The sequence below is a fragment of the Rhineura floridana genome, chromosome 12 (assembly GCF_030035675.1).
Source record: "Rhineura floridana isolate rRhiFlo1 chromosome 12, rRhiFlo1.hap2, whole genome shotgun sequence".
Classification (NCBI taxonomy): domain Eukaryota; kingdom Metazoa; phylum Chordata; class Lepidosauria; order Squamata; family Rhineuridae; genus Rhineura; species Rhineura floridana.
Genome location: NC_084491.1, coordinates 41,501,242 through 41,515,689, shown reverse-complemented (window position 1 = coordinate 41,515,689; position 14,448 = coordinate 41,501,242). Strand labels below are relative to the sequence as shown.

The following is a 14,448-nucleotide window of genomic DNA, read 5'->3' as shown; positions in this document are numbered from 1 at the left end:
GGACCTTCTGCCCTGCCTAGCGCTGTAGAAAGTTCTGTACTTCAGGCTGCCAATGCCTAGTCCCACATCTGGGCCTCCACAGAGGCCATAAAAGAACTAGGGCTTCTCCAAGGGCCAAAGCCTGATTATGCCTTCACTATTTTAAGCATGTGCTGATTTAATGCGCACTCTATTGGCATCACGCTGATTAGAGGAAGGGTCAGAGGCTGTGAGATGCCTGCCAGCAAGGGGACTGTCCCATCGACCACCTTAACCATCAGTGTACATTCCATGTCTCAGACTGCCAATGCCGTTTCTCTGTCTTGAACACAGCATTCTATGCTAGGGTTCTACGCATTTAGAAACAAACAATACAAAAAAATATGAGTTTGTGGAATAAGAGAGACTGTTTGTGAAGCTATCAGGAACTTCAAGCGACTGTTATTTCTTATATCCTGCAAAGCCCAGACATATATAGCATATGTCAGTGAAGGAAGCTCTGAAGTCACCAAATATTTTCTCCTTAGTGTTTGGGTGACATTCAGCTACAGCATCATCAGGGCTCCTGAAGCCAAGGCAGAGCCAGCAGGACCATTGTGACAAATGTTCCCCAGTGCAATATAGTCAACATGCTTTACCAATGAGTTTTGAAAGCAATTTAACAGCTTGACTGCTTTCCAGACTACCAGCTGGTTTACGAGTGTGTTAATGTGGGCCAATGCTTACCCTGTGGCTTTGAGACCTGGCACTGTTTGTGACTTGCAGGTTAGGAGAATAACAACATCTGCCCAAAGCAGAGCATGGCATGATTTGCGGGGAAAGCCACCAGCTAATTAACGCAAAATGAACAATAAGCAATCAGACAGCAGTTTGAAACGGTCAGATTTACATACATCACAGTAATCCTTACAACGATCCTGTAAGGAAGGTCAGCAACATCGTTCCTATCTTAAAGATTATGGCAGGAGGGTGGGTGAGGTCGAGAGTGTATTCTCCTGCCCAAAGCTCTCTAGTGAGTTCATGGCACAGGCAAGATCTGAACCAGAGACTTTTTGGTTTGTGCCCTTAGCCAGAATACCAGAGGCATGAAGCATTAGAGGGTTTTTTTGCCTTTGCCCAAATTTTCTTCCATCTGAAATGCTCAGCTTCAGACAAAATCAGCAAGGAAAGTAACTGGGAAACAGCCCCCCCCCCGCTTACTGATTTTCCTACCGTTGAAGCAGTCAGAACCTCTCTACCATTAGAGTGGGGTAGGGGGGAATAACTGACTTCACCTCTTCCTTTTTTAAACCCAGAGTCATAGCCCTTCTGTGACATGCATGCCCTTTGCACAACCGACCAACTTCCAGGATCTAAAAACACAGGTCAGTGGGGGAGGAAGGGGTGTGCGCCTGTCTGCGTAGGAAGAAGAGCTCTGTGGCTGAACACTGACTGGCTGGTGTGGCAACCGCTCTGCCCAGAACAGGGAGTTACCTTGGCGACTGTTTGTTCAGCGATGGTGCTGGGCCGTCGCTGACGGGGATCTAGCCGCTGCTCCACGGGGAAGCTGCTGCGATGTGACTTGAGCCTCTCAATGAGCAAGTAATAGATAGCAGCGAAGTGGTTGTAGCTCTTGTCCTGCAGGGACTGACAACAGAGCAAACACCCGGATGTTCAGCCAAGGCTTGTATTCTCTTCCACCTTTCTCTCAGGCATGACGGGCTGCCACAACTACTGAGTGGGGCAGAGTTCCACTGAACAATATTTTCTTGCGAGGAGACTCTCTCCTTTTCTTTCTCCAGATTCTAGCTGAGTTGCATGTGCTTTTAAAATTATTTTTAACTTATTATTAAATTTGTATCCTGCCCTTCCTCCAAAAAGGGAGCCCAAGGTGGCAAAAAAGAAGTGATAAAACACTAAAAACTCCCACTTTGCCGTCATCTCCTTCTCCTCCTCTTCTGTTACCTGCCCTTCACCGAAAGGTCCCAGGACGGGTTACAATAATTTTAAAATACGACATTTAAAACAATTTTAAACCAACCTAAGATCCCCAAACAGGGTGGATCACAGCGATCAACTGGGTATACAAGGGGCTAGACGATCTTTCAAGTATGGCTGGGGTTGGGAGGGAGCCTTCCTTTAGTTTAGATAATCTAGTGAAGGTGGGAGGGGGAGGTGCCTGCTGAGCGTTGTTCGGCTCACTTTCATGGGACGGCATAAGCTGTTTTCCACAAGCGCATCTTGCAGTGCCATTTGGATGGACAAGACTCCTTTTGATCTCTTCCGCTCACAGTTCTGTACCCAGCCAAAAGGGGCCATTTGTACCGGGCTCTGGGGATTCTTAGTGGCTTTAACAGCAGTGCCGGTTGCACAAGTGAACCCACCAGCAATTCACATCTCTGTGCCTATTGATCCTCAAAAACCAACATTAGCTAGCCCAAGGATCAGAGCCGGTGCCAGGCATGCCGGCGCCCTTGGGCATCAGCCTGCCTTGGGCCCGCGGCACCAGAGCGCAACCCCTCTATACGGACCGCACGGAACTAACAACCTCTCCGTGCATCCCACTTACCTCTAGCGCTCCTGTAAATGACGCGCGCGCTATGTGTGCATACCTGACATCAACCAAGATGGCGGCAGGGGCATCAACTGCTTAGGGAAGCTTCTGCCACCATCTGGGTTGAGGGTAGGCATGCACGTGCAGTGCGCAAGTCATTTACAGGAGTGCTTAGAGGTAGGTAGGGCATGCGTGGCCCACCCTAACTATATGGGGGGAGGTGCCTGGAAGCTCCCCCTCTGCGATCCATGGCAGCATTGGGATCACTGCCACGAAGCACAGAGCGCTACCCTCCCACCCTAAGGAAGAGCCCCTCAGGGGCCCTTGGCCAGGGCCCGACCTGGCTGCCCCCTGGCGCTGGCCCTGCCAGGGATGGGGAATTTGTGGCCCTCCGGATATTGCTGGACTATAACAACAGCAGCTTGTGTTTATTGCTCGCCCTTCACCAAGAGGTCCCAGGACAGGTTACAAAACCTAAAATACAATATTAAAAAGAATTAAAACACATTTCGATCACAAGAATAGGGTGGGTTCTGAAAACATACATCCCAGGAGCTGACGGCCAGGGTAAAAAGGTGTTTCTTTAGCATTTGCCCAAAGCAATACAGCGAAGGTGCCAGACACAGCTCTGTAGGGAGGGAACTCCACAAGTTTGGGGCTGCCACTCTCTCCTGGGCCACCATCCCCTGAATGTATGAGGGTGGTGGAACTACCAAGAAGGCCTCTTCTGCTGGGCTTAACACCCAAGAGGGTCTGTAGGGAAGGAGGTGGTCTCTGAGATATTTGGTGCCTGAGTCATTTAGAGCTTTAAACACTAACATGAGCACCTTGAACCGGGCCCAGAAACAAACTGGCAACCGATGCAACTGTTTTAGAATGGGGCTATATGAGTTCTAAAAGGAACCCCAGCCAGTAATCTGGCCACTGCAGTCTGGCCCAGTTGAAGTTTCCCAACATCTCCAACCACTGGGCCATGAAGGCACCGTCTGATGGGAGTTGAAATCCAGTATCTGGAGGGCAATATGTTCCCTGTCCCTGGGCTAGCCATTCCAAATTCTGAGCAACAATGGGAAATGGAACCCTGAGCAAAGAGGTTCAAGGCTTTATCTCCCCCCTCCCCCCAAAAAACCTTTCTGGCATTAATACTGCAGACTCCACACTGGCTAAAAATATCGACCATTCTGAAGGAAGTGATCACACAGACTCCTCAGGGAGCATTTCAGCATTTATTTCTGGTAAGAGGCCTGATTTGGAATCCTAGCCGAGACTCCAGAAATAAAGACAACTGCTTGCTTTCCTTAAGGACATTTTTTTTTACTTTGCCGGATCTCACGTTTTAGAAGCTTAAAGCAAAAGTGAGGTCGGTTTCCTGTTTTGCTCTCCTTGTTATCCCCAGATTTCCCAAAACATGCCCTGTAAAAATATAAAGCAGCAGCAGCCCATGTGAACATTTCCCCGACTCTAGGATAAAAAAACACAGGAAGGCTTGGCAGCGAACATTTCAGAAAGCAAAAACATTGATCTCCAAAGAAGTATGAGTATGTTTCTTGTTTTTAAACAAACTTAGGGTCTACAATATCCCATGATACCTTCAGTGATCCCTTTTGAAGGATAAAAATACCAAATTCAGGAAGTAGAGGGAGCCCTGTGGGAAATGGATGAGTACCTGCTACTTTGTTAGATGCTGATTTCCGTCCAGAGTCATCATCAATATGGTACCCGCATCAGAGACACCATACTATCCTGCCCATTCACATCATGCTTCGTGCTGCCATTGTAAAGATTTTTGCAGTGGAACCCCCAGAACAGAACGTGAGCAAACAAGATAAGAGTGTTCACTGGCAACGTCAGAGGTGGGAATTAGCGGCAAAGTGCCCCTTTCCTGAAGGACTGACGTATACATGCTAGAACATACGCAACAAAATCTGTCCGGTGTTTTCCCCACAAACACATACCCCCACAATGATTTTTACAACGGCATTTATGGTCAATCAGTCTCTTGTACCATAATGTAACATGTTTGACCTTCGGACAAAAGGCCTGACAAGGTGGATTTGGAGGAAAGATACCAAATAGACCTGTAAATGAACTCCCCCGCATGAAAGACTTTTTTTACCTCAATGGTTTTTTGTTGATCTATTCCCAAGCTGTGCATCAGTCGCAGAACTTGCTCATTGTATTCTCCGATTGAAGGCTCATTCTCTTGTCCTTGGGGGTAGAGAATAGGCCTCTGCACAGGAACCTCGACTAGCATCCACTTGTGCTCTTTAATCTGAGCAATTGTCAGCCTCTTAGAAGGGTCCAGGACCAGCATCCTCCGGATAAGATGCTCACACTCTATGTGGACAGAGAAAGGGTGAAAAGGACAGCTTGATACAGCTAGAATCATAGAACCACAGAGTTGGAAAGAGCCTGTAAGGTCATCAAGTCCAACCCCCTGCTCAATGCAGGGATCCAAATTAAAGCTAGAATGGGATGGAGTTAAGAGGCTATACGTTGTTATTCATCCTAGTAACAATAGGAAACAGCTTAATTCAGATGCCAAATGTGTCCTTGCTAAAAATAAAAATAATCTTGAAGTAGAGGTCTTTAATTTGTATAAAGAATAAAATCCATTTCTCCCACAGGCAAGCAATTAGGGGGAACGGCACAATTACTTCTAACTGCAGACACAATAAAAAGGAACAATAATAATTCTTCACACCCAAGGGGCCAACTGTTGGGCGCAAAAGCACTACATTTGCATTAACCAGTGAGAAAAAATAGCTGCAATTTTACCAGCTGATGCAACACAACCGTAACTACAAAGGAATTCTGTGGCAGAGAATTCTTCCTTATTCCACAGTTCCATGAGAATTCATTCATTCATGCCCTCAAGTACATTTTTTTAAAAAGTTGCCTATTAAGAACATAAGAAGAGCCTGCTGGATCAGGCCAGCGGCCCATCTAGTCCAGCATCCTGTTCTCACAGTGGCCAACCAGGTGCCTGGGGGAAGCCCGCAAGCAGGACCCGAGTGCAAGAACACTCTCCCCTCCTGAGGCTTCCGGCAACTGGTTTTCAGAAGCATGCTGCCTCTGACTAGGGTGGCAGAGCACAGCCATCACGGCTAGTAGCCATTGATAGCCCTGTCCTCCATGAATTTGTCTAATCTTCTTTTAAAGCCATCCAAGCTGGTGGCCATTACTGCATCTTGTGGGAGCAAATTCCATAGTTTAACTATGCGCTGAGTAAAGAAGTACTTCCTTTTGTCTGTCCTGAATCTTCCAACATTCAGCTTCTTTGAATGTCCACGAGTTCTAGTATTGAGAGGGAGAAGAACTTTTCTCTATCCACTTTCTCAATGCCATGCATAATTTTATACACTTCTGTCATGTCTCCTCTGACCTGCCTTTTCTCTAAACTAAAAAGCCCCAAATGCTGCAACCTTTCCTCGTAAGGGAGTCGCTCCATCCCCTTGATCATTCTGGTTGCCCTCTTCTGAACCTTTTCCAACTCTAGAATATCCTTTTTCAGATGAGGCGACCAGAACTGCACACAGTATTCCAAATGCGGCCGCACCATAGATTTATACAACGGCATGATGATATCGGCTGTTTTATTTTCAATACCTTTCCTAATTATTGCTAGCATGGAATTTGCCTTTTTCACAGCTGCCGCACACTGGGTCGACATTTTCATTGTGCTGTCCACTACAACCCCGAGGTCTCTCTCCTGGTCGGTCACCACCAGTTCAGACTCCATGAGCGTATATGTGAAATTCAGATTTTTTGCTCCAATATGCATAATTTTACACTTGTTTATATTGAATTGCATTTGCCATTTTTCCGCCCATTCACTCAGTTTGGAGAGGTCTTTTTGGAGCTCTTCGCAATCCCTTTTTGTTTTAACAACCCTGAACAATTTAGTATCGTCAGCAAACTTGGCCACTTCACTGCTCACTCCTAACTCTAGGTCATTCTAACCATGGGTTCCTGCTGTTCTGGACTGTCTGCAACTGAACCTATTACAGGTGATAGATGTCAATGTGATTTCCACCCCGCCCCAAGCTGTTATGAGGTCTTTGGGGAAAGCAGCTAAGAAAATGTGTGACCACCACCACACTGCATCAAGGTATTTTATAGTTAGCATTTTTATACTGCCTTTTGGCCTAGCCAAAGCTCCCAAGGCAATTTACAAGAAAATACCACAAACCAATTGAAACAATAACAGAATTAAGAACAAGAGTACTAAAAACCAAAAAGAGCAGAGGTAAAACCTTCAGTCTCAAATTAAAAACCATTAAAAGCAAGGGAATGGTTTCTGTTAAGTGCCTAGAAGTTATCAGAGATGGGACCACCCTAATCTTCTGAAGGAAGTAATTCCATCACTGGGGTGCCGCCACAGAAAAAGTCCTGCCTTCCCACCAACTGAACCTCTTTTGGAAGGGGGACATTCAACAGGGTCTTGGAAGATGATCTCAACCAATTGAGAGAGGTCCATGTGGGAAGAGGCAGTCCTCCAGACATCCTGGGCCTAGGACTGTTATAGGCTTTGTAAGCAAGTACCAGTATGTTGAACTGGGCTTGGATACAAATCAGAAGCCAGTGCAACCGATCTAAGACAAGTGCAATACAATCCAAAAAATGAACACTAGAATGGCTGCCACATTTTGCACCAGCTGCAGCTTCTGAACATGCTCCCCATGTAGAGCACTTTGCACCTATCTAATCAGGAGATGACCAAAGATATGCATTACTATAGGAAGAGCTGCCTTTTTCCAGGAAGTGGCACAGCTGGTGCTCCAACCAAACATGGGGAAAAGCACTCCTGGCAGTCACCATAGCAGTCACTGGGACATGCAAGAAGTAATGCTGGATCCAGGACACTCCCAAACTGCAAGCCCAACCCTTCAGAGGAAGTCTGAAGTATAACATTTATACTGTTCTCGGTAAAGTACCTCATTTTTTATAGGACGTGTTGTGTCCTGCTTAGTTCCATTCATGGTTTTTGCAGCCGTCCTGCCAACCATCCCATTTAAAGATGGATTGGGATGATTGGGAGCCAGAAAAAGGTGCCTGAACACTTGGCAGATGGACAGACAGTCACCTAGAGTCTTGGCCACCCAGTGAAGCCCAACATTTAGTACTTCCCTAGATTTCTGAGTGACACAGGAGGGCTGGTCAAGCTGTGATTAATTACCTAACTGTGTGGTCAGAAATGGCAGACAGCTGCGTGCTTGGGAGGGAGTCTTACAGCACCAGCTGGGAATCATTTAAGCAGTGGGTGCTTCTCTCCTGGTTCTCAGAATATTCTGGGGACACCTGGCCATGCCATGTCTAATGGTGCATCCATAAAGGTAGTTACTACACCAGGATTTCATATCTGCTTGCACAATACGCTTATCTATTGCAATGCTAACTCTGTACTTGCAGAGGTTATTCTCACATCAACAAGTCAAAGAATAAGCAATACAGAAGGACTGGGGGTGCTTCCAGTTGGAGGTTTATTGTGCTCATGCACAAAAAGTCTTCATACTGTCCAAATGATGTCTTTTCATCATCAAAATGTCAGCTTGTATCCTTTTTTTTTTTTGGAACATTTAATCCACATTTCCTGTTACTGTGGAAAATCCAAAAAGTAAAAATAACTCATTATACATCTGCAGTCACTGCTGGTGTAGAAGCTTGTTAGGAGCATTTGGGGAGGGGGGTATTGGTGTATGTCATGTGTACAGTAATGTTTCAGGCTGTAGCCTCTATCATCACACCTCTTATGTTTGATCCTCATCGAACACAACCTAGCCATGATTCTGGCAGCCCAAATGATACAAGTGTGCCTGTTTCCACCAACAGCCGCATGTTCAAGACACATCAAAAATTTCAACAGCCCAGTCTGGAGACGCTACTCTCTCAAGATCTCAACACAAGTAGGAGTCTACCTTGGAGACTAATCACAGTCTTCATCAGAGCTTTTTTTTTTTTAAAGACCAATTTTCCAGAATTACAGTATAGCTAAATATCTGTCTTGTACAAGTCTCTGTATGATTTTTTTTAAGAAACCACCAAATGGAAATTAATCCCCTCCCCCAAAGCAAAAGCCTCCAATTTGTCTACAATGAAACATGGTAATTAGGGGCTGGCTCTTGCACCCTGTGGAGAAAAAACACTTAAGGTGTGTGTGCACAGGTACAGAAATACCTGCTCCATGTCCACAAGGGGAAACAATGGAAGGCAGGGGAGAAATGACTGGAGGGGGGAGGGTTTTAAAATAAAAACACAGCACAGAAACATTCCATCAATAACTGCCCACTGGTGTGAATGGGAAACAGCAGAGTAACTATGAAAAAAAACCTAAGACTAAAAACAGAGTATGAGGATAATCGGGCACTAATCAAGCCAAAACAAAAGAAAACAAATCTGAACAACCTGTCTGGAACATAAAGACCCTGAAATAAAGACTCTGATAGGTGACACAACCTGTTCTTCTCAGAAGCAAAATATGAAGAGACCTCCACATTTTTCTGCATAAGATTAGCAGACGGCAGAGATAAAAAGAGAAGAAATGGCAAACATGAAGAGTAGGAGGGGAGAGAAATGATGGAAAAGGAAGCATAACAAGGTGGTGGCCACGTTGCTTTGGTACTGGAAGTGTGAGTTTACCAATCAAGTGCATTTTTAAAATAATCAGTAGACACCATATTTTAGGAACGTTGTCTACTGGAAAGGCTGCAAGTGATTATAATTAAGTACACAATGGATTTTCAAATAGAGAGGCAGCCTGACCACAAGGAACTTAATGTGTGTGTCGTGTAAAAGCGAGTTAGACAGGTCCATTCAGCTTAACGCCATTATCCTAACTGCTTTCCATGTCAAATCAAGCAACCAATTTGTACAAACATATATGGCTTACCAGCAGCTGGAGCACTATTAGGATGCTGCTCTGGTCATTGGGGAATCATGGGACCAACATAAATTTCATGGCACAATTAACACGTCACAGCTAATGATGCACTCATGCAACTGCTTTGTTTTACAAACTGATGTTTAGCCACTCATGTTATCACATGTTAACATGGCTGCATAATGGAACAACTGGATGGCAACTTCACCATGCAGGCAGCCATACCAGGCACTAACAGATTGGATCAAAGTTTTCAGGCATACAAATTGACCTACAGTAACTTTGCTCTCTGTGAAGTTATAAATAAGTTGCTATTCCAGTCTAAATCTCTGCTCTTTTTTGCCAGAGGGATGAAATGGATTTCTCTTCAGGGCTTTTATCACCCCTATCGCCTGCAGACTATGATAATCAATTAGGGCAGTGAAGGCTAAAAGCTCGCTAAAGCACTGGTACTTGGAAGCATTACCTTCAGACATGAAATAGGGGATCCGGAACCTCCCTTCCAGAACTCGTTGCCTCAGGATGGGGAGAGTAGGTCCGTCAAAAGGCAGCGCTCCACAGACTAAGACATAGAGAACTACACCCATGCTCTGAAAGACAAAGAAGAGTTCTGCATTTGCAGGCACCCCTACTTTGCTGCAAGGTATGCTGGTCAAACCCTGACACACCAACATTTTATTTCCAACCTTTTTTTCTACATCTGATAGTTTCAAAATGCAAGTAAGATATGTCTAGAACTTAACCCACACACATAACACAGAATAGCAAGACCTACAAAAGCAATGCTAGCAATTAACACTTTCAATCCTTAGCAGCCCTTGACTGATTTTTAATCAAATGTCAAAGCCCAATAAGGTTTTTTTAAACTATTTTTTTTCTTTCAGAATTCTACAAAAACCCTTTCCCCACAGAAGAATGATTCACATTTGCTTAACTTGGCTGCAGAAGTTGGGCTGTGGTTGTTGAAGAATCAAAATAAATTTGGCCAGGGCTGGGCTAGTGGTGCGTATCATGTTTCAGGTATGCCTACTAGGAAAGAGGAGCCAGCTTTTGACATTGGACAGAGATCAGAGAGGAAGGAATCAATTCAAGTCACTACAGCTGGATTGCAACCAACTCACAACCTAGTGCAGCAGATTCCCCATCCATGGCAAGCTTGAGTGCCAAGTACCCACTTGTGGGTTCTATTTTATCACTTGGATCCATCTGGTAGTGACTTCTTGATACTAGTACTCAACAGCAGAGTTCCCACTTCATTTGGAAGAAGAATTCTTTCCCTCCAAGTTCTTAAGTTGGACAACATTCACCTAAATGGTTTAACAGGAAAATGTGAACTTCTGGAAACTGCACCTTCTTCAGAACACTCAACAGGACAGACAATCTATCCTGGACACATTGCAGTAGCCCCACTCTCCTGTCTAAAGGTGTAAGTGTGTTCTATCAAAGCTGATAAAAATCCTACAATAATTTCTGCAACTCTGGAATTGCAGACAGGACTCTGAGTGAGACTGATATGGAAGGCTGGGATCTACAAGCTAGCTTTACTCATGAAAATATAAACTCTCTTCAACCCCTGCACAAGTATTCTTAATTCACATCTGAATCCCACCCCGGAGTTTGCTTGCATTCATTCCGCTCAGAAAACACAAGTCTGATCCTCTCTAGTTCCTGACTTGCAAAAGCTTAGGGGGGAAAATCCCTGTGAAGGTCAGGATAAGAGCCTCAAATTCTGATTCTATGCAAAGCTTGCTAAGGTGTATTACATAAAACAGGGGAGGGAAAGAGGGGAGAGAACAAGGGGAGAGACAATCTCAAAGTAGCAGCAACATGCTATAATGTGAAAACTCAGCTCATCTAACTCAGCTCATCTGAGAGTATGCACATTATCTGGTAGCATCAAATGAAAGTCTTAAAATCTGCCCAACGGTTTAATGCCACAGAGAGAGTAGAGTGACATAACCTAGCACACTCATTGAATTATCAGCGTTATATATGTAGGTCTTAGATGCTTTCCTTCTTTAAAATGCAGATAATCTGTCCTCCCCAGCAAGTTATGGCACTCTAGGCAGAGCCCTTTCTCTGAGCTGTTTTAGCCAGTATAGATTTGGGAGGACAGAGTAAGAGAAGAATAAATGCAAACCCCACAGTCAGAACTGTGGGAACACTGACTAGTTTTGCAAGACACACATATTTATTTATTTTAAAAAAGAGTGTTTATATTGTAAAGTGAAAGCTTTTAATCTGGTTTTGAAATATATTTTTGTTAGCAACTTAACAAAGTCAATCGTTTCCCAAAATATTTCTAAAAACTCCTGTTGGTCTGGCATATCCCCACAGAACATTAAGGGCTGTAAATCCTTGGGTGTGTTTGAGGTGTGCACTAAGTTCATTTGGAAGTTAAAGGACAACGGGCGCAATGAGGCAGTAACTGTTTCCTCATTAAAGGGGAACTCCTGTCGAGATGTGTTTATTTGTTAAACAATGCGGATCTCTTCATGCAGCAGAACACAAGCACTAATGTCAGCATCCTGCCTCATTTCTGAAGACGAAGGGCCAGTTCCAACAGGGCAGTTTTCACTTTGCCCATGGTGTAAATGATAATTATCAGATGATGATTATTTATTAAATTTATATCCTGCCCTTCTTCCAAGCGAGCCCTGGGCAGCAAACAGGTTTACGCTTGGTGTAAACAGACTGAAAGTATAGCGCTTCTGATGTTACTGTTTTCCTCACTGAAGTGACTTATAGCACACTCCCCATGGCCGCAAACTGGTGCCAGAGACGCCGAGATGTGCATTTGTGAGATGTTCAGACTGACAAGTCTTAGCCCCTAAACTCCGGCACCATGACAGACTGCAAAGCCATGCTCTGGATGCATTGCTAATACCAGGAGACACTAAGACCAAATTATACCCCCCAAATAAATAAACTGAAGAGCAGTACGCCTGACACTGCATTAAAACGTTTAAAGGAGCCTGGCTCAGCACACCCTCTCTCCTTTATGTGCTTTGCTAGATTTTCTTGTCCTCCCATGTGTCCTTTCCCATTAGAGTAGCATGAAGCAAACACACACAGGTATACACACACACACACGTACATATTTTGGTTCAGCCACGTGCACCTGCCCGCAGAAGAACTGTTCAAGGCAAACTGTTCTCTCAACTGAAAGAGAGGACAGATAGCAGCCATGTGCAAATGTCTCAGATAATCCCTCTGGCCATACTGAGAATGCAGAACCTTCACTTTGGTTTGAGTTCCCAAGGAAGGAGGAATTAGCGTGCTAAACCACAGCCTTGCATAGATTCAACAGACAGAGGACCATCTTTCTGCATTGGCTGAATTGTTTCCTGTTACAACAGAGGTAAGTTTCAAAGGAACTCCCACTTCCCAGTCTCACAGATACTAAGCATTAGTGACACGTCTGAAGAAGCAAGACCAACTCATCTAGCGATTAGTAAGAGCAGCAAAATGTAACTGTTAGCAGTTTCTTTAAAAATAATATAGCTGAGATACCCAGATATCCAGCTGTGGACCCTCGTACTGCTGCCCTTCAAACACTTCAGGAGCTGCATACGGAGGGCTGCCACACCACGTTGTCAGAGGCTCACCACTTTTGTAGAAGTTTCCAAATCCAAAATCTGTAGAGAGAAATAGACAATTGAGCCACATTTTCAAGTCCAGGCTGAAGGTATTCTTTGATTTGGTCAACATAAGGAAATGGGGCCTAGCCTGATGTACATTAAACCCCAAGATTCCCATGGGCTCTTTGCACCTCCAGCAGTTCTGGTTTGGCTCATAACTATATACAGAAACTCCATCTTCTTGCCCAAGTCTTCACAGCTCAACAAATTTCTTCAGCTCCTCAGTAAGTGTTTGGGATCCAGCAAAGCAGTCCAAATCCTGGGGAAGAAAATCCAGGTGCTTGCAGACTTCTCCCATCATGGGATTTTAACCAGACCCCTGCCTCACGAAATGTTATATTAACTTCATGCCAAGCACTATCAAATGTTACGCTTTCAAGATATCTCCCTCCCTTCCTAAGAACATAAGAAGAGCCTGCTGGATCAGGTCAGTGGCCCACCTAGTCCAGCATCCTGTTCTCACAGTGGCCAACCAGGTGCCTGGGGGAAGCCTGCAAGCAGGACCCGAGTGCAAGAACACTCTCCCCACTTGAGGCTTCCAGCAACTGGTTTTCAGAAGCATGCTGCCTCTAACTAGGGTGGCACAGCACAGCCATCACGGCTAGTAGCCATTGATAGCCCTGTCCTCCATGAATTTGTCTAATCTTCTTTTAAAGCCATCCAAGCTGGTGGCCGTTACTGCATCTTGTGGGAGCAAATTCCATAGTTTAACTATGCGCTGAGTAAAGAAGTACTTCCTTTTGTCTGTCCTGAATCTTCCAACATTCAGCTTCTTTGAATGTCCACGAGTTCTAGTATTATGAGAGAGGGAGAAGAACTTTTCTCTATCCACTTTCTCAATGCCATGCATAATTTTATACACTTCTATCATGTCTCCTCTGACCCGCCTTTTCTCTAAACTAAAAAGCCCCGAATGCTGCAACCTTTCCTCATAAGGGAGTCACTCCATCCCCTTGATCATTCTGGTTGCCCAGAATGTAATAAACCAATCTTATGAGCTGCACTGAACAACTCTAGAATGATGGCAGTTTGGGGTTCTTTCAGGCCTTGTTTATGGGTTCCCATTAGAGGCAGCTTACGCAGTTGCTGCTTCCAAGTACTGTGACTTCACTGTGAAGGTGCTATGTATAGCCCTGCGGGTTTTTTTAATATCAATCAAGATGTGCAATTCACACATCTAAGGCCATTAACTTAAACCCATAAAGATGCTGAAGAAACGGGGTGTAATTCTATACAAGAGTGCTGCCACTGGGCACCCATTTTGTTTGATCCTGTGAAAAAGCATTGCTCCTAGAAGACAGGGCTAGAATAATCACAGGTGCTGGTGATGGTGGCACTTAGGAATCTGAAATTGGTTTTCAGCCTGGACCCTGAGGAAATAGCCATAGCCTGGATTCTCGTTTTCTTTTCCCTCT

General features: G+C 44.7%; 1 protein-coding gene across 2 annotated transcripts in view; it reads right to left on the bottom strand.

The window, feature by feature from the left end:
- The window catches only part of SIK2 (salt inducible kinase 2), an 89,124-nt gene that overhangs the window by 20,387 nt on the left and 54,289 nt on the right, over window positions 1-14,448 (bottom strand). For both annotated transcript variants that reach the window (XM_061593421.1, XM_061593420.1), the window contains exons 5-8: window positions 12,906-13,030; window positions 9,859-9,982; window positions 4,629-4,849; window positions 1,453-1,605 (exon numbers count right to left, since the gene is read on the bottom strand). In XM_061593421.1, coding sequence (XP_061449405.1) covers window positions 1,453-1,605; window positions 4,629-4,849; window positions 9,859-9,982; window positions 12,906-13,030 — 623 coding nt within the window. The remainder of the gene's footprint in view (window positions 1-1,452; window positions 1,606-4,628; window positions 4,850-9,858; window positions 9,983-12,905; window positions 13,031-14,448) is intronic.